The sequence below is a fragment of the Jaculus jaculus genome, chromosome 9 (assembly GCF_020740685.1).
Source record: "Jaculus jaculus isolate mJacJac1 chromosome 9, mJacJac1.mat.Y.cur, whole genome shotgun sequence".
NCBI lineage: Eukaryota > Metazoa > Chordata > Mammalia > Rodentia > Dipodidae > Jaculus > Jaculus jaculus.
Window position 1 is genome coordinate 95,862,579 of NC_059110.1, and position 24,839 is coordinate 95,887,417.

Here is a 24,839-nt window from a genome sequence, read left to right on the forward strand (position 1 = left end):
ACAGAATAGCTTGTAAACATCTGATACTCTGCTATGGTAGATATAATTTTAGGTGAAAATCAGACATGACATTGGAACCCAAGGGGCTTGGGCAATGATTGTGGATAAGAGTGCTTGACCTACAAACATGAGAGTCAGTGTTTGATTCCCAGCACCCATGTACACAGCTCGACATGGTCATGCATGCCTGTAATCCCAGTCCTGGGGGTAGGGGTGGGTAGAGATAGCACCGGCACTCACTGGTTAGCCAGCAGCCAGTCTCATCAAAATGGAAGCTCCAGTTTAAGGAAAGTAGAAGAGCAGTAGGGGAGGACACCTGGTGATCTGGCCTTCACAGGTACATACTCGCAGTAGATCTGTGTGTGCACACTGCATAGTGAATTCCAGAGTTCTCAACTGTTCTTTTTTTTTTTTTTCCTTCAGTTTTTCTAGGTAGGGTCTTACTCTTGCCCATGCTGACCTGGAATTCACTACAGAGTCTCAGGGTGGCCTTGAACTCACAGTGATCCTCCTACCTCTGCCTCCCGAGTGCTGGGATTAAAGGTGTGCCACCACGCCTGGCTTCATCTGTTGCTATTGTTGAGCTGTCTTCCATGTTTTATTACTTCCCAGGTTGCTCTGGTAGACCTGTCAGTGTTCTTATCTCATCTCATTGAGTCTTTATTAAGAAGCCAAATGTTTATTTGCCACTACATATCCTGCAGAGAATTTCCTCTAATTTAAAATTACTTTACAGTTCAAAAATCATTTATGTAAACATGTGTGTGTACATGCATGTGTGCAGGTATGCACATGTCAGGGTCTCTTGCCACTGCAAACAAACACCACACACATACACCCCTTTTTGCATCAGCTTTATGTGGTTGACTGGGGAATTGAACTTGGTTTGGCAAGTGTAATCAAGTTCCTTTAACTGCTGAACCATCTCCCCATTCCTCTGGTTTATATTTTAATAAATAATAATTTACCCTGTTAGTTATTTCAACTAAACCAGTGAAAACTTGAGGCATAATATACAACTTAAAAGCACCTCACTTAAAGCCTACTGTGCACACCCGTTTTGGTGTTTGCAATGTCTTACAACTCTCACAATTACGAACATTTTCACTCATACCCATAAAAGGACTACCTCTATCTACTGACAGTCATTTCCCATTTTTCCCCTTTTCCCATCTCTGGAAACCACTAACCTACTTTTTGTCACTGGAATTTCCCTATAGTAGATATTTTATCAATACCATGTCTGATGTTTCTGCCTGGTTTCCTCAGTAGCATTAGGTTTCTAAGGTTCATTCATGTTGTAGTGTCAGTATCTCATCCCTCTTTATGGCTCAGTACTGGATGGATGCACCACATTTTGTTATCCATTCAGTAGTCAAGCTCTTTGGAACTGTCCTATGATAAGGATTTTGTGAACATTTATTTCTCTTGTATCTGCTACTATAAGTAGAAATGTTTGTTTTATGTGGTAACTCTTTGAGGAACTGCTAAGTTGTTCTCTAAAATGACTGTGTCATTCATTTTGCATTAATACCAGCAATGTATGTTTGTGCAATGTATGAGGGTTTCAGTTTTTCCACATTCTCATCACACTCATTCTTGGTTTTGGTTGCATGTGGTGCTGGTCATTGAACCCAGGGCCTGATGAATGCTAAGCAAATTGTCTATGTTCTTTTTTTTTTATATTTTTTATCCATTATTTATTTATTTATTTGAGAGTGACAAACACAGAGAGAAAGACAGATAGAGGGAGAGAGAGAGAATGGGCGCGCCAGGGCTTCCAGCCACTGCAAACAAACTCCAGACGCGTGCGCCCCCTTGTGCATCTGGCTAATGTGGGATCTGGGGAACCGAGCCTTGAACCGGGGTCCTTAGTCTTCAAAGGCAAGCGCTTAACCACTAAGCCATCTCTCCAGCCCTTGTCTATGTTCTTTAAAAAAATTAAATTATAACTATCATAGTGGTTTTCCCTTTTATTATAGCTATAATAGCTAGTAGAGGATATGAAATGGGATGTTGTTATTACTAAACCCTTTAGCATATAGACATATAGATAATTAGGTTTGATTATGAATTTTTTTTAATACTTTTTGGTTCCCTTTTCTCATTCCCTTCCCTTGTGGCCTTTCCCTTTCATATTCTCTCTTCCACCTTCATGTCACATATGACCTTTTGTCCTTCCCCCTTTCTCTACACCTCTTCCCCTCTCGTGATTGCCTATGTGGCTTAATACCCTTTTTCACCTCCCCTTATTTACATACGAACATTCAAAATTAGGATCCATATATATGGGACAATATACCCTTTTTGCCCTCTGGGCCTGAGTTTCCTCACTTAGTATGATCTTTTATAGCTCCATCCATTTTTCATAGTTTCATTTTTCCTTACAGCTGAATAAAATCCTATTCTATGTACCACATTTTCATCATGCAATCATCAGTTGATGAGTGTCTTTGCTGGTTCCAGTTCTTCCTGTTTTGGCTAGGGAGTAGCAATGAACATGGGTGTACGAGTGTCTCTGTGGTAGAATACATCCCTTGTTACATGTCCAGGAGCGGTACAGCTGGGTTATGTGGTACTTCAGTTTTTGTTTTTGTGGGAAGCCACCACATTGATTTCCATAGTGATTGAACCAGGTTGCACTTTCACCATCAGTGAATAAGGGTTTCTCTTTCCCCACTTCCTTGCTAGCATTGCTGTTATTTGCTTTCTTTTTTTTTTTTCAAATTTTTTTTACTTATTTATTAGAGACAGACAGAGAGAGAGAGAGAGAGAGAGACAATGACAACAGTGGACATGCGCAGATCTCTAGCCACTGCAAACATACTCCTGATGCATGCACCAATATGTGCATATGGCTTATGTATGATCAGAAGAATGGAACCTGGGTCCTTAGGCTTCACGGGCACCTTAGCTGCCAAGCCATCTTTCCAATCCTGTTACTTGCTCTCTTAACAGAGCCATTCTGCCTGGAGTGAGAAGAAATTTCCAAGTGGTTTTAGTTTGGATTCCCTGACAGCTAAGGATGATGAACAATTTTTTAAATTTATTTTTATTAAAAAAATTTTTTTTTGTTTTTTTGAGGTAAAGTCTCACTCGAGTCCAGGCTGACCTGGACTTCACTATGTAGTCTCAGGGTGGCCTTGAACTCACAGCAATCCTCCTACCTCTGCCTCCCGAGTGCTGTATTTCATACCTGCTGGTAATGCTACTCTCAAAGTCACATATATTTGATTAACTACAGGTGCCCCAGGTAGTATGGATAGGGAAGGTGGCCATTTGTGTTCCTTATTTGGAGAACTGTAAGGTGTCTTTGGTGTTTAATTATTGTAGTTCTTTATATATTCCTGTTATCAAATCTCTGTCTAAAGTTTTCTCTCACTTCTGATCTCTTTGCTCAGTTTCCTTTGATATACACAAAACATTTTATTTCATGTAGTCCTATTTGTTGATTTTGGGGGCCATTTCCTGTGCCACCATAGTCCTTATCAAAAAGTTCTTAGCTATATTTGTAAGTTCCTCTAGTAGTTTCTGGTTTTAAATTAAGGTCTTTGATCTATTTTGAGCTGGTCCTGTTTTTTTTAATTTTTAAAAAAAATTTTTTGGTCTATATTTATTTGAGAGCGACAGACAGAGAGAGAAAGAGGCAGAGAGAGAGAGAGAATGGGTGCGCCAGGGCCTCCACCCACTGCAAACGAACTCCAGACGTGTATGCCCCTTTTTGCATCTGGCTAACGTGGGTCCTGGGGAATCGAGCCTCGAACAGGGTCCTAGGCTTCACAGGCAAGCACTTAACCGCTAAGCCATCTCTCCAGCCCTAATATTTTATTTTTATTTATTTATTTATTTGACAGCGAGAAAGAGAAAGAGGGAGAGGGAGAGAATGAGAATGGGCATGTCAGGGCCTCCAGTCACTGCAAACAAACTTCAGACTCATGCACCCCCTTGTGCATCTGGCTAATGTGGGTCCTAGGGAATTGAACCTACGTCCTTTGGCTTAGCAAGCAAATGCTTTAACTGCTAAGCTATCCCTCCAGCCCTGATCCTTTTTTTGTTTGTTTGTTTGTTTTTTTGAGGTAGGGTGTCACTCTGGCCCAGGCTGACCTGGAATTAACTATGTAGTCTCAGGGTGGCCCTTGAACTCACAGTCATCCTCCTGCCTTTGCCTCCCAAGGACTGAGATTAAAGGCATGCACCACCAGACCCGGCATCTGATTCATTTTTGGTTGATCTTTGTGCAGGTTGAGAGCTGTGCATCTAAGTTCATTCTTCTGCTGGTGGATTTCCAGTTTCGCCGGCATTATTTGTTGAACGGTCATTTCTTCCGCCGCGTTCCTGATGCTTTTGTCAAAAGTTAGACTTGTGTGTGATTTCTTCCTTGAGTATTCTATTCTATGGGTCTCTGTGTCTATTTTTTTGTTGTTTTTATTTTATTTTATTTATTTATTTGAGAGTTACAGAAAGAGGCAGATAAATAGAGTGAGAATGGGTGCTGCAAATGACCTCCAGATACATGCACCACCTTGTGCACCTGGCTTACATGGGTCCTGCAGAAATTGAGCCTTGAACTGGGGTCCTTAGGCTTCATAGGCAAGTAGTTACTGCTAGGCCATCTCTCCAGCTTCTGTGTGTCTGTTTTTGTGCCAGCAGTGTGTTGACTTTGTTGCTTGGTCAGGACTTATAGTACCTCCTACTTTGGCTGTTTTTTTTTTTTTTGTGTGTGTGTGTGTGTGTGTGTGTGTTTGCATATGAATTGTTGGATTGCATTTAGTTCTGAGAAGACATTGATGAGAATTGCACTTAATTTCTAGAGATAGCTTCTTCCTGTGTATCCCAGTCTGGGCTCAAATTCACAGTTCTGCCTCAGCATCCAGAGTGTAATATTATGGCTTGGCTTTGCATTTCCTTAGTGTACTACTTATTAACTATATTTCTTTGCAGAAATATTTATTTTGATCATTTGTCCATTTTCACAATCTGCTGAATTTTCTTTTGTTCAAAGAGAGAGAAAGTGGTAGAGATAGAGAGGGAAAGGGAGACTATTGGTGCACCAGGCCTGTAGCCACAGTAAACAAACTCCAGATGCATGTGCCACCTTGTACATCTGGCTTTAGGTGGATACTGGGGAATTGAACTTGGGTCCTTGGGCTTTGTAGGCAAGCATCTTAACTGATGAACCACTGCTCCAGCACTCATTTTTCTTTTTTAAAAAATTGCTCTGCTCCAGCTTCTTCTTTGGTTTCCTTCCTGTGGCCCACAGTGACATTAACCTGTCCTCTTCTGCCTGTCTGACTCCATCTCCTAAGGTTTTCTTGCCCCCTCTGAGGCATAGCTATGTCTTACTGTTTAATGAAATGGGCAAGCATTTTCCTATCTGCAAACGTTAAACATGCTGAGAATTATGAGCAGGGTAAGATAAGTTTTGAAAGTTGTAGAGAAAATTATCCTCAATGGATTATGAGCTCTGAAACTCAGGGAGAGGATCAAATGACCTCATGTGGAGATAAATTCACAGATCCTTCTAAGAATTCAGTGAGGGAGAGCTGTCATACATTTTTTTTTTCAAGGTAGGGTCTCACTCTAGCTCAGGCTAACTTGGAATTAACTCTATTCTCAGTGTGGCCTAGAACTCACGGCAATCCTCCTACCTCTGCCTCCCGAGTGCTGGGATTAAAGGTGTGCACCACCACGCCTGGCTGCTGTCATTTTTTTTTTTTTGTTGTTTTGTTTTGTTTTTCGAGGTAGGGTCTCACTCTAGCCCAGACTGACCTGGAATTCACTATGGAGTCTCAGGATGGTCTCCAACTCACAGCAATCCTCCTACCTCTGCCTCCCAAGTGTTGGGATTAAAGGCGTGCACCACCACGCCCAACTCCGTCATACATTTTTGATGTGACTAATTTTACATTGTAGTTGAAATCTGTTATAAAAATGAAAATTTGAAAATAATAGTATACTAATTAGCACCAAAATATGTAAAAATTTGAGGAGCAAATTCAATACAAGGCAGAACTATACACTTTGAATGTGAGAAATTTAAAAAGAAAAAGTGTAGCTAAGCATGGACTCATGCCTATAATTCAGAGTCTAAGGCTGGAGGATCATGAGTTTGAGACCAGCCTGAGATTGCCAGCTGTGGTAAAATGAACTAACTATAAAGATTTTTAGAACTGTTTTGTTTTTATTTATTTACTTGAGAGGGAGGGAGAGAGGGGGGTAGATAAGAGGGAATGGGAGTGTCAGGGCCTCTAGTCACAAACCTCAGAGCAAGTGCCACAATGTACAACTGGCTCTATGGGGGTACTGGGGAATCGAACCTGGGTCATTAGGTTTCGCAGGCAAGTGCTAAGCTATCTCTCCAGCCCCTAAAGATTTTTTTAAATGGTGTGAGTTCATTATTTAAATGTTGTCACTGTTTGACCAGATATTATTGTGTATTGATTGATATAGTAATATTTATTTATTTAGGTTTTTCGAGCTAGGGTCTCATTCTAGCCCAGGCTGGTCTGGAATTAATTATGTAGTTGAGGGTGTCTTCAAACTCAAGGTGATCCTCCTCCCAAGTGCTGAGATTAAAGGCAGGAGTCACCATGTTTGTTATTCACTTTAGCTCAGACTGGCTTGAAACTCATAATGATTCTTTTACAAAAAACTCTGCCTCCTAAGTGTTGGGATTAAGCCACCACAGCTGCTTAGTACAGTAAAATTTTAAGGTCTGATGGTGAGATAGACAAGTACTACAGTGTAGCAGAATAGTGTCTGGGATCATATGTACTCATATGTGGATATGAGAGCTGCCGTGACATCTAACTACAGATCAGAACTTTCAGTAAACATTGCTAAATCACTTGGATATCTATGTAGGGCAAAAGGGTCTTTGATCATGAATAACTGTAGCCTTAAAGATAAAAGACCATACCGTGTTTTTTTTAGGAATTAAATATTCATTTATTTTATATATACAAGTCTATTTAGGCTTTAAATTCTTTCTGGTACCAGTTATTATAATTTGTGTCTTTGTAGATGTTTGCCCATTAGATTGTCCTGTTTATCACAATAAAGTTGCTTGTGATATTTACATATAAAATATCAAGTGATGTAGGTATTGTGAATTCTCTTCTTTCTTTTTCTTTTTCCAAGGTAGGGCTCTCGTCCAGGCTGTCATGGAACTCACTGTAGCTCCAGGCTGGCTTCATACGCTCTGCAAATTTCCTGTCCGGCCCCCTGAGTGCTGGAACTAAAGGTGTGCAACACCTTGCCCAGCTTCTGTCTGTTTTTCTTGATACTCTAGCAAGATGTGGCATTGATTCTGCCTATAGGTTCCTTTTTTTTTTTTTTTTTTTTTTTTTTTGAGGGAGAAAAGTGTTTATTTTGGCTTAAAGACTCCATGGGGAATCTTCATGATGGTAGGGGAAATGACAACATGAGCACAGAGTGAACATCATATAGGTTCTTTTTTTAAGGAGCATGCTTGAATACATGCCACAGGATTTTTTTTTTTAATTTTATTTTTCTTTATTTGAGAGCGACAGACACAGAGAGAAAGACAGATAGAGGGAGAGAGAGAGAATGGGCGTGCCAGGGCTTCCAGCCTCTGCAAATGAACTCCAGATGCGTGCACCCCCTTGTGCATCTGGCTAACATGGGACCTGGGGAACTGAGCCTCGAACCGGGGTCCTTAGGCTTCACAGGCAAGCGCTTAACCGCTAAGCCATCTCTCCAGCCCGCCACAGGATTTTTTGTTGTTGTTGTTTCTTTTGTGTTTTAGGGTAGAGTTTTGCTGTGTAATACAAACTGGCCTCAAACTCCCCCTGAAGCCTCCCATGTGCTGGGATCACAGTGTACCACTGTGCCTGGCCTCAATCTTTGGAGTTTACTTTTTCCTGTTCTCTCCTTCTTTCCCCTTTATTATTTTTTTGTGCATACACACATGTATATGTAGAGCATGTGTAACGTGGCATGCTGTGTGTGGTGTATCCGTGTGTATGCATGTGTGCAGATGTACTGCAGCAGCCAGAGGAGAACTTCCGGTCCTCTTCTCTATCACTCAACTACCTACTGTTTTATTTGTTTGTTTGTTTTCCTGAGGTAGAGTCTCACTCTAGCCCAGGCCGACCTGGAATTAACAATCTAATTTCAGGGTGGCCTCAAACTCATGGCGATCCTCCTACTTCTGCCTCCTAAATGCTGGGATTAAAGGCATGCACCACCATGCCCAGCTTTACCTACTATTTTGAGATGGGTCTTTCCTTTAACCTGGAACTGCTGGATTTTTGGGGAGTCAGCTCAGCCCACTGAAACTCTGGTGTCATAGGTATCCTGTCCTTCCCCCACATACTGGGGTTACACATGTCAGTGACGACGTCTAGCATTTTATGTCAGTTCTTGGAGACTCAAGAACTCAAGCAGTCTCAGGCTCTCTGCCCGTCATGCTTTATTTCAAGCATTAACCAAGCCATTTCCTTTTTCATTTTCTCTTCCTCTTTTCTTCCTCTACCTTTCTCCTCTCCCTCCCTTCTTCTCCCAGCAACAAGTTTAATTAAGGAGCAAGGGAGCAACTTGCTCTTTGAGTTAAAGCACTCAGGAGCCCATTTTCGGCATTTTCAAGGATCATTTCCTTGGGATTTTATTATATCATCTTTAAATCTTTTAAATGTTATTGGGTACATATGCATTTATTATTACTGAATTTGTTTTATGTAACCCTTTCATTTTATGAACTAGACTTTATCAACAATGATATATACCATAATATGACTAGCATAATATTAGTATTTACTTTACAGTAATATATCTGTTCCACTTTATTGGGTTACTGTGTGCTTGGCATGTTTTTCCACCTGATGGTTTTAAACTTTTAGGTGTGTGTTTTAATGGTGCTGGGAATTGCTTGTGTTTTTATGTGTGTTGGTTTACACACATAATTTAACTTGATCATGATGTAGTTTGACAGATATATATATGTATATATATATCTATATATATATTTGTCAAGCTACTATACACACACACACACACACACACACACACACACACACACATAAATGGTGAAGGGCTATAGGGTATAATTCAGTGGTAGAGAATATATACTTGGCATACTGCAGGTTCTGGGTTTGAAAGCATAACAAAAATAATTTTTAAAAATAAATTATGAGAAGGAAAGAGAATATACTGTATATAGTATCTCTCTGTTTGGTTCTATTGATTGGTATGTGAGTCTTTCTCCCTGTAGGATTACTCTTCTTATTGCTACTGGGACAAGATCTGGCTGCATAGCCTGGGCTGGCCATGAGCTTGTGATCCTCCTTCCTCAGCTTCCTGAGTGCTGGGATTATAAGGATGTGCCATGGTGCCTGACAAGATTCTGTGGATTCTCAACAATAGGCTATGATTTTTCTGTGTTTTTCATTGTTTATTTTGTGATAGACATTTGTGTGAAGGAACAGTAAATAATACATGTTGAAGTGACATTTCCTATATCAAGGTTTAAGAGGATATAGAATTAAGAATTCTATGTGTATTTGATGGTTTGAGGTACTAGTTACTAATAGAACACAAATACAGTTACTGTGACTGTTACTGGAGTTTCATATTATCTCCTTCATGGGTTAGTATCTCTACCTATTTTTATACATAAAATGACCATTTGATACAACAAATGATTATTTAGGGACAAGAAAAAATACAGTCAAATATTTTATTAGTTTAAAAAAAATCTTGCCAGGCGTGGTGGCACTTGCCTTTAATCCCAGCACTAAGGAGGCAGAGGCAGGAGGATCACTGTGAGTTGTGGCCACCCTGAGAATACAGAGTGAATTCCAGGACAGCCTGGGCTAGAGTGAGACCCTTCCTTGAAAAAACAAAAAACAAAAAAAAAAAATCTTAAATTTAGCTGGGCGTGGTGGCACACACCTTTAATCTAAGCACTTGGTAGGCAGAGGTAGGAGGATTGCTGTGAGTTCAAGACCACCCTGAGACTACATAGTGAGTTTCAGGTCAGCCTGGGCTAGAGTGTGAACCTACCTTAAAACACTGAAAAACAAAACAAACAAACAAAAGAAACCAACTTTAACCTTGAAATTTATGTTCTGTAAGAAAGAGCTAACTATAATGTAGTATTTTGGTGATATCTTAGGAATTTAACTTTAAAACCTATTTTAAAATTATCATTACTAATAAGTACATAATTTATTTTGAATTTTTGAAATCATCTCCCCCCCAGTTATTTCTAAATCCTCATGTCTGAAATCACTGTTTGGATAGTTAGTGTATTATTAAATTCTGATACACTGAGTCATTCAGAATGGCAAATGTATTAGAGTTTGCTACCTCGGTATGCATTGTGAAATTCAGCAATCACTAGGAAACCAGTTTTAGTAAGTTTAAGTAAGTAGCCAACAGTTTGTTGATGATATCCAGTTGTAATGTTGACCAATTTCATTTAAATGACATGAGAATGAGACTTTTATAGAGAAAAAGCATTTTTTGGTGGTGGTTACCATCTGCCACCTTTTCTCATGTCTTTTCTTGAGTCTGTGCGCTCTATATGCAAGAGCTCATTGTTTAGACTTTAAGCGTCAGATGCTTCTGCCCTATATGCTAGAGGAAATGTTTTGTTTTCAAATCTAGATGATTTAACTTATTTATGACTCAGCTTATAGAATTTCACATTCACTCACGTTTCCATTTTGGTTTTTCCCCTCTAATTTTAGGATCCTCGTCGTAGTCTTGCAGGAGAAAATCGCTGCCTTTGATAGCTGTACTTTCACAAAAAAATTTTTTGTCACAAGTATGTACCAAATCATTTTTTTTTCCTGTCATGTGCATATGCATTGATGATACTTACTCGATACAGTCAGTAGTGGGCTTCAGTTATAATACTATTCCTGTGATTTTTATAGATGTCATTATTTACTAATATAATTATATGAAATGTAATTTTACCTTGCCTACACATTTTCATCATATCTGTTGTATATTGCCTCAGTTTTTCCTTCTATGTTTCCTTGAGTGGTTGTGAATTTTTCATAGTGTTATTCTTAGAAAGCTATTGTCAAGTGACTTAACATTCTGTATTTGAAGAAATAGGATCATCCTGTAATAGAGGATTTTAAACTTAGAATTATTTCAGACTCTTTCTCTTCTTCTGTGTTTGTTTTGCCTCCACAACTTCTGCTACTAATTTTCAAGAAATAAGCGTAGAATGTAGCTTCAAATTCTGTGCTCAAACATAACGAATGAATAGTAAATTTTATTTCATTGTACTTATTCTAGTTTTGACAATTTCATATACATGTATGTGTCTTTCATACGTGTATTTTGATCATATTCACTACCCATTACCTCTCTTATTCCCCTTACTATTCCCATCCATCCCTTCCTCCCAATTAATCTTTTTTCTACTTTTCACGTCTTGTGTGGTCCACTGATTTAGATTAGAGTTGTTTGCATCAGCACAGGAGCCTGGGTGGGTGCTTGTTTCGTGGATTATAGCAATTTACCAGAGACTATACCACTGAAGAGTATGACCCCAGCAACCCTTAATGGCCTATTAACAACCCTTAACCACCTTCCTCTGGGCAGAGGGAAGTTTCATGAGCCCCTGCCTCATCCTTGATAGAATGTTGATGAGTTCAATCTTATGCAAGAAACCACAATGGTTTTGAGTTCATGAATATGCTATGTCTAGAACATAGTATCACACGGGACCTATTCCCATCTTCAACTTTTACTTCCTTTTTGTCCCCCTTTCCATGATGTTCCTTGAGCCTTTGAGGTGGTGACATTCATGCCGTGTTTAGGGCTGGGGACATAATAGTCACTTGTTCTTAGCACTTTTGACATCTGTTTATCTGTACATTAACCTGTGCTCACTGCAGTAAGAGATTTCAGTGATCCAAGTTGAGAGCAGTACTATGTAGTGTAACAGCAGTAATAGGTTGCCCCTATGGTCTGTGACGTTATAGCCAGGAATATTAACCAGGTTTACAGTACCAGGAATGAATTCTTCCCTATGGAGCAGACCTCAAATCCAATCAGAAAGTTTTAACAGTTATGCCACTACTGTACCAACAAACACATCTTACCTGGCAAAGTGGTTGTGGTGCACACAGGGTCCACTGCTGGGTAAGATTGTTGATGACTTTCCCTCAGTAGCATCCTGCATAGCATTTTTTTGGCAATACTATGACTCTTAGCCAGCAGGGAGGAAGCTCCCAGCTCAGTTCCAGCTTGGTTTCTTTGTGTTATGCAACCCAAACTTGTGGTGTCTTTAGCAATGGAGATTTACCATCTGGTTTTGGTGGGCAACAAAAAAAAGAGTTCAGAAAATAGTGAGCATGCTGGTGCATGCCTGTAGTCCCAGTGCTCAGGAGGCTGAGGTAGGAGGATCATCAATGAGTTTGAGGCCAGCCTGAGACTACAGGTCAGCCTGGGTAGAGTGAGACCCTACCTCAAACAAACAAACAAAAACAAACAAAACCCCCCACCTTTTTCTTGTTTCCTACTCTGCAGTGTATATATATATATGCAACATTTCACTAAAGGTCTATTTAACCTTCTTTGGCAAATGCCCTTCCTCCGTCTTCTCTCATGCTTCAGATAGGAAACTTGTTCTTAGTTACCTATTATTCCACATGACTTAAAACTCAGGATCAAGAATTTTTTTTTTTTTCAAGGTAGGGTCTCACTCTAGGTCAGGCTGAGCTGGAATTCACTTTGTAGTCTCAGGGTAGCCTTGAACTCACGGTGATCCTCTTACCTCTGCCTCCTGAGTGCTGGGATTAAAGGCATGCGCCACCATGCCCAGCATGGATCAAGCATTTTTTAAAATACATTTTATTTATTTATTTGAGAGAGTGAAAGAGGCAGAGTGAGAGAGGCTGAGAGAATGGGCACCCCAAGGCTTCAAGCCACTGCAAACGAACTCCAGATGCATGTGCCACCTTGTGCATCTGATTTACGTGGGTACTGGGGAATTGAACCAAGGTCCTTTGGCTTTGCAGGCAAGTGCTTTAACCGCTAAGCTATCTTTCCAGCCCTAGGGTCAAGCATTTTAAGTTGCTAAGATTAGTGATATTTAGCAAGCGTCAGAATGAAGGAGCTCGGCTGCTTTTTCTTTTTGCATGTGTGCATGTATGTGGGTGTGTGGGTGTGTGTGTGATGTGCATGCTTTGTGTGTTGTACATGTGTTTGTGCAGGTACATATGGTGTATGTAGAGGCCAGAGGTTACATTGGGGCCTTCCTCAGTTTCTCTTCTTTATGCTTGGAGACTGGATCTCTCCTGAATTACCAATTTGCCTAGACTGGCTAGCCATTGAGCCCCAGGGATTCTGTCTCCACTTCCTCAGCATTGAGATTACAGGCATGCACTACCTTGTCCAGCTGTCTTGGGGATGCTGGGATCTAAACTTGGGTCCTTCTGTCCTGGGGATGCTGGGGTCTAAACTTGGGTCCTTATGCTTGTGTAGCAAGTACTTTGCCCATTGTGAAATCTACCCAACCTCCACTGGCTCCTTTTCTTTGAATTCCTGCCTTTTCTAAAGTGACTTACATCAGCATTTCAAACCAGCTGGGTGTGGTGGCATAAGTTTGTAATCCTAGTAGTTGGAATACGAAGGTGAGAGGATTTTCATGAGTTTGAGGGCCTAAGCGGGCTACCCAGTGACTTCTAGGCCAGCCTTACCTACAGAGGAAGACCCTGTTCAAAAAATCAAACCAAAACAAAATGTAAGCGTCACCACTGGGAAAGAAAAATAAAAACATTCCAGATCAAAATCAGGATGGTGAAAATTTAAAAATCAAGTAACTATAGTGCCCATTTGTAAGTTGAAAGAAAGTTATTTATCTTTGAACTTCCCTATCATCCTTCCCCTAGTTCCTTTATTTGTACTGAAACTTGGTGTAGAGTAAATGACTCAGTTTTCTTGTGTTTCAGTTTATGTTGTACCATGAGTGTAAACTGGGGAAAGGATTACTGAGATAGCTTTTGTGGCACCTCATTTGCCCCATTGATTGGTACCTAATTCCTAAAGAAGTGCCTTCAAGTCTTCCTCAGAATCACAAGATCTACTTAATGAGGATGTTGTCTGGATCATGTAAGCATTTACCTTCTGAAGTTGAATGGAAAGTCCTTGCATAATACATTCTTGGTTGAGGGCCTTAGTTACGTATGAATACAATGAAAGTATTGTAGAATAAGTAGAGACTGCTGTGTCCATCAGAGCCAGCATCATGGGAATTTGTGCCAAAAGGTGGATGGAGCAGGTAAAGAGAGCTGATGGAGAACTGTTAACAGAACACATCCAGTGTGATGAGAAAGGAGGCACCTTTGTATTTGATGTACAGAGAGGTTGGCCTTGAGCAGCTGTCTGATGTGGAAATCCAAAACCTAGCTATGATCAAGCAGACAAAGGACACAGACTGATAGATGTCATTAGTAGTCATTGTAAGTGTCCTTTTAAATTGAAAGGCAGATATGAAATCTCCAGGGAGTCTAAAGAGTGTCTCTTTGCATTGGCCTCTGTTTTTACTTTGAGAAGGAAAGTTATTTCTTACAGCCTTAATGTTATTAGTGTTAACATGTTAGTTCTTCATTTGTGTTAATGATGGGCATCACATGGAACAAATGGAAATGAAATGAAAGAAGCTTTAAAATGCAAAGCTTAAAACATGTTTGGTAAAAGAAGCTTTGCTCTCTTTATTTGTTACATTCTTTTTTTTTTTGTTACATTCTTAATTTTTTTGGAGAAACTTATCTTGCTATGTACCCCAAGCTGGCCTCAAATCACCACTTTCCACAGCCTAGCTTTTTTTATATTGAAAAACATGTATAACATACAAGAAAGGATTCATATGGCATCTAAGCCAGTTTAAGTTAAAAGTTAAATAGCCCTGTGTTTTGGGGTTCACAAGATAGAGAAAGCTGAGCAGAAAACTCCTATGAATAGATGTGCAGTGAACTATGCTGTAACTTTTCTATTCTCTAAACATAATTCCCATGTATTGAATTTTCAAATGGCAGTGTTCTGTAACATATGATATGTTTCCTGTACATAGAAACCAAACCAAAAATAACAGACATTGCCTCAGAGCTCACATACCTTAAATGGCTCATTACTCAGCTGCGGGATGGTTAAATAAATCTTCAAAGTGATATTATGTATGTTTCTGGAGTAGTGTTTTCTACATGCCATATGACATCTGACTGGTGTCTTTGACTGAACATAGATATAATCAAAATTCTATCCTTTGCAGCGTATATGTCAAGTTTTCATTTATATACTTTATGGTTTTTCAAGGTAGAGTCTCACTCCAGCCAGAGCTGGCCTCAAATTCATTCTGTAGTCTCAGGCTGGCCTTGAATTCATGGCAATTCTCCTACCTCTGCCTTCTGAGTGGTGGGATTAAAGGCATGTGCCACCACTCCCAGCTCATTTTTCTGATGCCAAGTCTGTGTAGTCCAGGCTGGACTCAAAGTTGCAATGTAGCCTAAGATGGCCTTGATCTTCTGATTCTCTTGCCTCTACAGTCTAAGTGCTGGGATTACAGGCATGCCCTACGACACCTGGCCTTCATGTCTTCAATTCCTTTTATTATGGGACAATTTTAAATTATGTGGTATTAAACATTGTATCTAATCATTTGCCAACAGACATTGCCCAGCTGGTTACAAGTTTTTGTGGTGATGTTTATTTCCCTATGGCTAATGATATTGATCCCTTTTCATATATTATTAATTTGTCATTTATATATCTCTTTATTTATATATTTTTTGAGGTAGGGTATTGCTCTATCCCAAACCTGGAATTTACTATGTAGTCTCAGGCTGGCCTTGAACTCACAGCGATCCTTCTACCTCTGCTGGAATTAAAGGCATGTGCTGTTGTGCCTGGCTATCTCTTAATTTTTATTTAAGATTTTATTTTTATTTATGCATCTGTTACAGACAGAGAGGGGGAGTGAGAAAGAGACAGAGTGAGAAAGAATGGGTGCACCAGGACCTCTAACCACTGCAAACGAACTCCAAATGCATGTGCTACCTTGTATATCTGGCTTACGTGGGACCTGGAGAATCAAAACTGGGGTCCTTAAGCTTTGCAGGCATGCATCTTAACTGCCAAGCCATCTCTCTAGCCTGTCTCTTCAGTTTTTCTTTTTGATTTTGTTTTTTCAAGGTAGGGTCTCGCTATAGCTCAGGCTGACCTGGAATTCACTATGTCGTCTCAGGGTGGCCTTGAACTCATGGTGATCCTTCAACCTCTGCCTCTTGAATGCTGGGATTAAAGGCGTGCACTACCATGCCCAGCTCTGACATAGGTTTTGTATGTGGTGTGAGGTAGGATTTAATTACATTTACATGTAGATAATTAATTTGTGCTATCACTTTTTGTTGAACAGAATATTTTATCACCACTGACTTGTCTGAGAACCTGTGCTAAAGACAGTTGATTGCCAGGGAATGTACGTGTTTGTTAAAGAAAAGATACAATAAAGTGAAGTTTAAATAAAAGATCTGAAGTTTTCATTTGACCTTGCCAGAGAAAACAAGGCAAACTGGCTCAGAGAAGTTCCATCTTGTTTTTCTACACATGTTCAAGTTACCTGTCTGTTAGGAGCAGCTTTCTGGGATGATATGTCAAATTGGACTATTCTTGTTTGCCTCCTTAATTCTTTACTCATGCAACAATGTTGTAGGTTTTTTTTGTTGTGGTTGTTGATGTTGTTCGGGGGGGGGGGGGGGCTGGGAGGGGCTGTGTGTGAGAGACAAGAGCTCATACTGTGGCTCAGTCTGGATTTAAACTCACAATAATCATCCTGCTTCAGCCTCCATGTGCTGGGATGGCAGTTGTGAGCCTCCACGCTCTGCTGTTTGGGAGGTGTCTTTATCTAGTATGTAGTTCTTGAATTTTACCTTCATTTAATTTGGGAAACCTGAGTTCATGTGATTTATTGCATTTTCTCTGCTTACTTTGCTCAGTGACATTGTAAACATGTTAGAATCAGTCCTTGCATTCCAGAGGTTCAGATCCCCCCAACCCCCTTCACTTGTTTTCAGAGTTTAGCTGGAGGCCAGAGTTAATCTGTCAAGGAGTCATGCTTATAAGTTATGTTGGGATATTGCTGAGTGGCTCGTGTTCTGCTGATACCAGCTCTAAAATCTTGTTTTGCTGAGCAGAAAAACAACTGGTCTTCAATCCAGTACCCTGTAGTTCTTGACATCTGCTCAGTTTCTAAAGCTCCTGGAGTTGTAGATTGTGTTTTTCTTAGGAACTGTTCATATTTGTAAAGGAGATTGTATGTAATAGCAGTTAAAGTACTCATGAGAGTTGATTGAAAATTAGATTATTTTAGCCAGGCTTTAATCACCAGCATTCAGGAGGCAGAAATAGAAAGATCCCTGTGAATTCAGGGCCAGCCTGGGACTACAGAGTGAGTTCCAGGTCAGCTTGGGCTAGAAGACCCTACCTTGAGAAAAAAAATAAAAAAATAAAATTAATAATCATTTTGACTTTCAAAGCCAGTTCAGGATATTAGCTCCCTCTATTGTGATTCTACCTATAGCTTTCAAAAGGGAAGTCTTTCTTTTTTCAATGTTTGTGTGTGTGTATATGTGTGGTATGTGTGCATGTATGTTTGTATAGGGGCGTGGGCTTGCACGTGTATGTGTGTGGAGTCCAGAGGACAACATTGAGTGTCTTCTTCAGTTACTCTTGACCTTATTATTTTTTTTAAATTAGACTTTTCTAAATTTTATTTATTTATTATTATTTATTTTATTGTTTATTATTTATTTTATTTGACTGAGAGAGAGAGAGAGAGAGGAAGAGAGAAAGAGAGAATGGGTGCCCCAGGGCACTGCAAATGAATTCCAGACACGTGTGCCCTCTAGTGCATCTGGCTAACATGGGTCCTGGGGAATCTAACCTGGGTCCCTTTGCTTTGCAGGCAAATGCCTTAACCGCTAAGCCATCCCTCCAGCCCTCTCAACCTTATTTTTGAGATAGAGTATTTCACTGAACATATAACTCACCAGTTCAGCTAAACTAGCTAGCCAGTTGATCCTTCAGTCTCAACCTCCCAAGTGCTAGGATTACAGGTCCATGTGCCTATTAAACTTGGGCCCTTGTGCTTGTACAACATGCACTTCTCTCCCTGAGCCACCTGTCCAGCTAGCGGTACATGTGCCTGGTGTGCATTTGCAGCAGCAAGAGGCCTTGGCACACCCACACATACATACTCACTAATAAATAAAAAGATTAAAGAAAACAAAAGTACATTTCATATGACTAATGTTCGTTTGCTCAGTGGAAATGACTGAATTTCTGTGCAAGGATCACCACATACATGGTAGAGAATGCATAGCAGGGCATGTTGTCTTTGGACAGGTTTTTAGGGTATCTTTGTGTCATCTGTGCCACCACAGTGTACATTTAGCACTTACGGTAATAAATACCACAGTTACCCAAAGATTAGTTTCCTGGGAACATGTAGCAATTCAAATGCACCTTCATATCATAGACAAATAGGAAACAAGACGATGAGAATTTTGGTTTCATGCAACATATAGACATCCTATTAGGGTCATTTTTTCCATATAAATTTTAAGTCATTTTTACAAAGTAAAAATTTAGCATAGATGGCAGTCTAAGGAGCTGTGAAGAAAATTGCAACGTAGTACAAGGGACAGCAATGCTTTTTAGTGTTAGCACAGCAGTGTTAACACCAAGTAATAACCCACTGCTGCTCAAAACACTTTCTGAGTTCAGGGAAATACGTAATATATGTTAAAGAAAGGTTTCTGTTTATAAGATAGCAGTTACATGATTAAATATCTGACACTTAGCAGATCCTAATGTGGAGATGCTTGAAAAGATATGCTTATGGTCAGTTCTTTATAATGGGTTTTGATTAATTTCGATTCATTGTCTTTATAAAAAATATAAAATTTTATTTATTTTATTTTGGTTCTTTAAGGTAGGGTATTACACTGATTCACTGTGTAGTCTCAGGATGGCCTTGAACTCATGGCAATCCTCCTACCTCTGCCTCCCGAGTGCTGGGATTAAAGGTATGCACCACCACACCCAGTGTTAAAATTTTATTTTTATTCATGAATTTATTTATGAAAGAGAAGCAGAAACAGAATGAGAGGGAGAGAAAGACAGACAGAGAGAGAGAGAGAGAGAGAGAGAGAGAGAGAGAGAGAGAGAGAGAGAATGGGTACCTCCTACCACTGCAAAAAAACTCCAGTGCATGTGCCATTTTTGTGCATCTGGCTTTACATGGGTACTGTGAAATTGAATCCGGGCTATCAGGCTTTGTAAACAAGTGCCTTTAACCACTGAGCAATCTCTCCAGCCTCAATTTTTATTTTTATTTTTATTTTTTATTTTTTTAAATTTTTATTAGCATTTTCCATGATTATAAAAAAATCCCATGTTAATTCCCTCCCCCCCACACTTTCTCCTTTGAAATTCCATTCTCCATCATATTACCTCCCCATCACAATCATTGTACTTACATATATCAAATTTTATTTTTAAACATTTCATACAATGTATGAATTGTACTTACATATATCAAATTTTATTTTTAAACATTTCATACAATGTATATTGATCATATTCACTTCCCATTACCCTTTCTCATGCTCTTCTCAGTAAACCACTTCTTTCCAACTAATCCCATTCCTACTTTCATGTCTTTTGGTTTGTTTCTGTGTCCCACTGAGTTAAGGTAGGGTGGATTGCATGAGGGGGATCAGCTCTTACATTCTTTCTGCCTCTCTTTTAATGCCCCTCAGCCTTAGCGGGGGTGATATAGATGTCCCATTTAGGCCTGAACACACAATAATCACTTATTCCCAGCTCTTCTGCCAGCTGTGCATTTCTGCCTTAACCTCTGCCCACTGCAGAAGGAAGCTTCCCAGATTAAGGCTAAGAGCAGCACTGATCCATGGGCATGAACATAAATATTTAGAAGGCAGTTTGGCAACCTGTGCTTTTTGCATAACCACAGGCGTAATGTTCCCTCTAGGACTTAGGGTGTCCCAGCCATGAGCTTATTTTTTTGGTTCCTGATCTTTTATTTATTATTTATTTTATTTCATTTTTATTTATTTATTTATTTATTTGAGAGCGACAGACACAGAGAGAAAGATAGAGGGAGAGAGAGAGAATGGGCGCGCCAGGGCTTCCAGCCTCTGCAAACGAACTCCAGACGCGTTTGCCCCCTTGTGCATCTGGCTAACGTGGGACCTGGGGAACCGAGCCTCGAACCGGGATCCTTAGGCTTCATAGGCAAGTGCTTAACTGCTAAGCTATCTGTCCAGCTCTCAAAGTTTTATTAACAACTTCCATGATTATAAAAAATATCCCATGATAATACCCTCCCTCCCCCACTTTCCCCTTTGAAACTCCATTCTCCATCATATCCCCTCCCCATCTCAATCAGTCTCTCTTTTATTTTGATGTCATGATCTTTTCCTCCTCTTATGATGGTCTTGCGTAGGTAGTGTCAGGCACTGTGAGGTCATGGATATCCAGGCCATTTTGTGTCTAGGGGGACCAGCCGTGAGCTTTTGACCAGGCTTACAGTACCAGGCATGAATTCCATCCTGTGGAGTGGGCTGCAAATCCAGTCAAAAAGCCAGAAATCTCTGCTTCCTACCTCTGGTTACAATGTGACAAGCCAGCCTGTTTTTCCTTCTGTACTGTGCTGGAATATATCCCCTTGAAACTATAATCCAGAGCAAACCCTTCTCAAAAATAACAACAAAAAAGCAAACCCCCCAGAAAGTTAGTCATCCACCTAACAGCCATGCCACTATTATACCAGTGGGCACATTTTTCCAGGCCAGGTCAGTTATGGAGCACACAGTTTCTACAGCTGGGTAAGGCTGTTGATGACTTTTCTCCCCCAGAAATCTGCATAACACTTTCCAGCACTATTAAACTTAGCCAGCAGGAAATAGCTTACAGCTGAGTTCCAGCTTGATTTCTTTAAAAATATAACATGTATGTGTATGTATGTGAGTGTATTTGTGAATGAGTGAGAGAGACAGGCAAACAGGCACCAGGGTTGCAAATGAACTCCAGATGCATGCACCCCACCTCTGTGGATCAGCTTGATTTCTCTATGTTCTGCAACTTAAGTATGTGTTGTGATCAGCAATAGGGTCTTACCATCAAGTTTGGTGCTCAGCCAAGAGCAGTGGCAATAGCCTGTGTTGTTTTAGGTGCTTCTGTAGTCTCCTTGACCAGTAACCCATAGGGAGGTATCTCACTCCAAGCACTGGGGTTTTCAACTAATAGCCTATGGCTTCTAGGAGCATCTTTATCTACTCATGTAGAATACCTTCATGCAGACTTAAAGATAGAACCCCCCCCCTTCCATCCCCTGGGCTAGACATATGGCTTAGTGGTTAAGATGCTTGCCTGCAAAACCTAAAGACCCATGTTTGACTCTCTAGGTCCCACGTAAGCTAGATGCACAAAGGAGAGGCAAGCACAAGGTCTCACACGCCCACTAGGAGGTGTAAGCACCTGGAGTTCGATTGCAGTCACTGAGTCCTTGGTGTGCTAATAATTTTCTCTCTCTCCAATAAATAAATAAATAAATAATTTTTTTTTTCCTGCTGCACACCTTTAATCCCAGCACCTGGGAGGAAGAGGTAGGATAGCTAGGAGTTTGAGGTCTGCCTGAGACATAGTGAGTTCCAGGTCAGCCTGGGCTAGAGTGGGACCCTCCTTCAAAAAACCAAAAAAAAATTTTTTTTTATTAGCTTGTAGTTTTTAATATATCTTTCATTTTGGATAACCCACTCTCATCCCTTCTCCTCTTCCTCATCCCTACAATTCCATTACTGCTTATACCTTTCCTTCCCACTATATGCCCCCCAACTTTATATCATATGTGTTCTACTGTCCTTCCTCCCTAAAACCTTCAGTTCATTGTTTAATTTGCTCAAACAGATTTGGAATATCTGTTATGTGTCAGATACTGTTTTAGGTAATGGAGATTCAGCAGGCAATGATAAGGACACACATCCTTAACTTTACATATTCTTGATTAAGTTGCCAGAAAACACAACATGAGTAAAGAATAACCATCTCATAGAACCCACTGCTGTTGTTTCTGGCTGGCACTGGGAGCAAGGAGAACAAAATCCAGTATCTAATGTGAAAATGCATAACATGACCTAGTTCCCCAGCACCTTTTATTGAGGGTTCCTCATAGTCATCAGCCTCATAACTTCGACATGGTCCCTTCATCCACCATTATGTAGCTTCCTATCCTTTTAAGTCTGCGCTTGCATGGGTCTAATTTACCTTACCCTTAACTTTGTGAGCTTGTCATGTGCTTTCTTCCCCCTTCTAAAATGCTTTGATTTATGCACTTCCGACTTGGGAACTTCACATGATTCTTTTAAACCTTGTTCTTTTGTTGAGGAATAACATCATAAAATGCCAATTTACTTCTTTAATGGAGCAGAGGTCATACCATAAGGCAAGTAAATAGAAAAGGAAAAAAATGCAGATCATTTCACTATTAAAATAATGACTTCTATTATCTTAAATCCATGACTTAAAAATGTAAGCATTTGATTTTTATGTTTTTCTGGCATGAAGATAAGATGCACCAGTGCAAAAGATATTAAGAATTTTCTGAATATTGTTATTTGAAATTTTCAGGTTGTTATCCCTGTCCTGGGCCAAACATGAACCCTATTGCTCTTGGAAGCCGCTGGCTGGCTTATGCAGAAAACAAGGTAAGATATGACCCATTTTCTTTTGTTTTTTTTTGAGGCAGGGTCTCACTCTGGCTCTGGCTGACCTGGAATTCACTATGTAGTCTCAGAGTGACCTTGAACTCTCATCTGATCCTCCTACTTCTGCCTCTCAAGTGCTGGGATTAAAGGTGTGTGCCACCACACCCAGCCTTTTTTTTTTTTTTTTTTTTTTAAGGTAGGTTCCTACTCTAGCCCAGGCTGACCTAGTGTTCACTATGCAGTCTTTTTTGTTGTTGTTGTTTACACTATGTAGTCTTAAGCTGGCCATGAACTCACAGTGATCCTCTTCCCTCAGCCTCCTCAGTGCTGGGATTAATGGCATGTGTACCACACCTGATGAACTTTTTTGATGTCACCATATATATGAAAGTTATATTGGTGAATATCAGTAAGGGATGTTTAATTACTAGTTTGGTGTGGTTTTAGTTGTGCAACCAGTAAGAATTCATGGCTGAGTCTGGTGGTATATTTCTGTAATCCCAGCACTTGGGAGACAGAGGATCCAGGAATTGAGGCTGCCCTGGTCTGTCTATGTAGCACACTCTAGACCAGTGATAAATAGTGAGTAATAGCCTGTGTCAGAAAAAATAAAAATAAGGAGAATTCATAATTGGTGCAACATTAATTTTTCTATGATTACTTCTACATGGGGGCATATCCAAAGGAGCAGCCATTTGTTTTCATGATTAAATCACACTTGGTGGCATTTTTTGCTAGATTTTTCAGTTATTTATGATGTTGGTTTACCAAAATTATATCATAGTATTTAAAAATATTATATTTGCTGGGTGTGGTGGTGCACGCCTTTAATCTCAGCACTTGGGAGGCAAAGGTAGGTAGATCGCCGTGAATTCGAGGTCACCCTGAGACTACAGTTAATTCCAGGCCAGCCTGGGCTAGAGTGAGACCCTACCTCGAAAAACCAAAAAAAAAAAAAAAAAAATTATACTTATGCTCCTGCATTTAGAGAAGTTTTATTCAAGGCATAAGAAAATGTAACATCCATGGTTGGGCCATGATTTGGTGGATAAAATGCTTGCGGTGCAAGCCTGAGGACCTCAGCTCACTTCTTCAGCGTCCATGTGAATGCCATCTGGGTTAGATGGCCTGCCCGTAACCCCAGCATTTGGGAGGTGAGTTCAGGGAACCCCCCTTCCTTGCCATGCTGGCTAGCTAGACTAATAGAATAGGGGTTCTGGGTTTGAGTGAGAGACCCTGACACAGTAAATGAGGAGCGTGATTAAGAGAGACATGCAACTTCTGGCCCCCACATGCATGTCCATGCACACCATGGCCTCACAACCCCCTCACGCCCACACACATGCGAATATACGTATGTATATAGAAAAAGAAAAATGAAATCCTTTTTAAGCCACTTAGTACTCTGCATATGAATACAGAATAAAACCTCAAAAGTATTGCAGGCTTCAATGATTAGCATTTTTGTTGGTTACATGGTTCTTGTGTCTTGAGAGTATTATGAAATAATACAAAATAGTTCTTGACAAAACCAGGATGTGGTAAGTAAAGTAAGTATTTGGTGAAGCCACAGAACTAGTAAATCACTAGCCCCTGGAATGTATAAAATCAAGAAACTACTAATGCAAATCATTTTTCTAGGTGATTTCCTTCATCTCTTATCCAATGGCCTGTCTGCAAAAATTAAGATATTTTGCATGATATGGAATGCCCTCTTTATGCTCCTTCTTGTTTGCTCTCTTCTTTTTCCCATATATCTCATAAAAATAAATCTCATAAAAATTTCTCTTTTCAAGCAAAACAAGAATCATACAATTGAGTATGGTGACATAATGCTGTCTCCCAATGTTTACATCTGCAATGCATTTCCCTTGAGTGCTAGAGACATCTAAGAAGAGAATGTATAAATTGTCTCTTGGCACTTACAGATGTATTCCCACATGTGGGACAAACTGCCCATTTTGAATCGGAGGTATAATTCGTCACATATTTTTTTTCAGGGAGCTAACTCCCTTCATTGATGCATAGCCTGAATATGTGCCAGTGTTTGCCTTTGTAATACACATG

General features: G+C 40.0%; 1 protein-coding gene across 5 annotated transcripts in view; it reads left to right on the forward strand.

Annotated features, from left to right (window-relative positions):
- Bcas3 (BCAS3 microtubule associated cell migration factor) overlaps window positions 1–24,839 on the forward strand; it is a 664,126-nt gene that overhangs the window by 146,160 nt on the left and 493,127 nt on the right. For all 5 annotated transcript variants that reach the window (XM_004664529.2, XM_004664531.2, XM_045159845.1 and 2 more), the window contains 2 exons: window positions 10,713–10,789; window positions 22,696–22,772. In XM_004664529.2, the coding sequence (XP_004664586.1) occupies window positions 10,713–10,789; window positions 22,696–22,772 (154 nt within the window). The remainder of the gene's footprint in view (window positions 1–10,712; window positions 10,790–22,695; window positions 22,773–24,839) is intronic.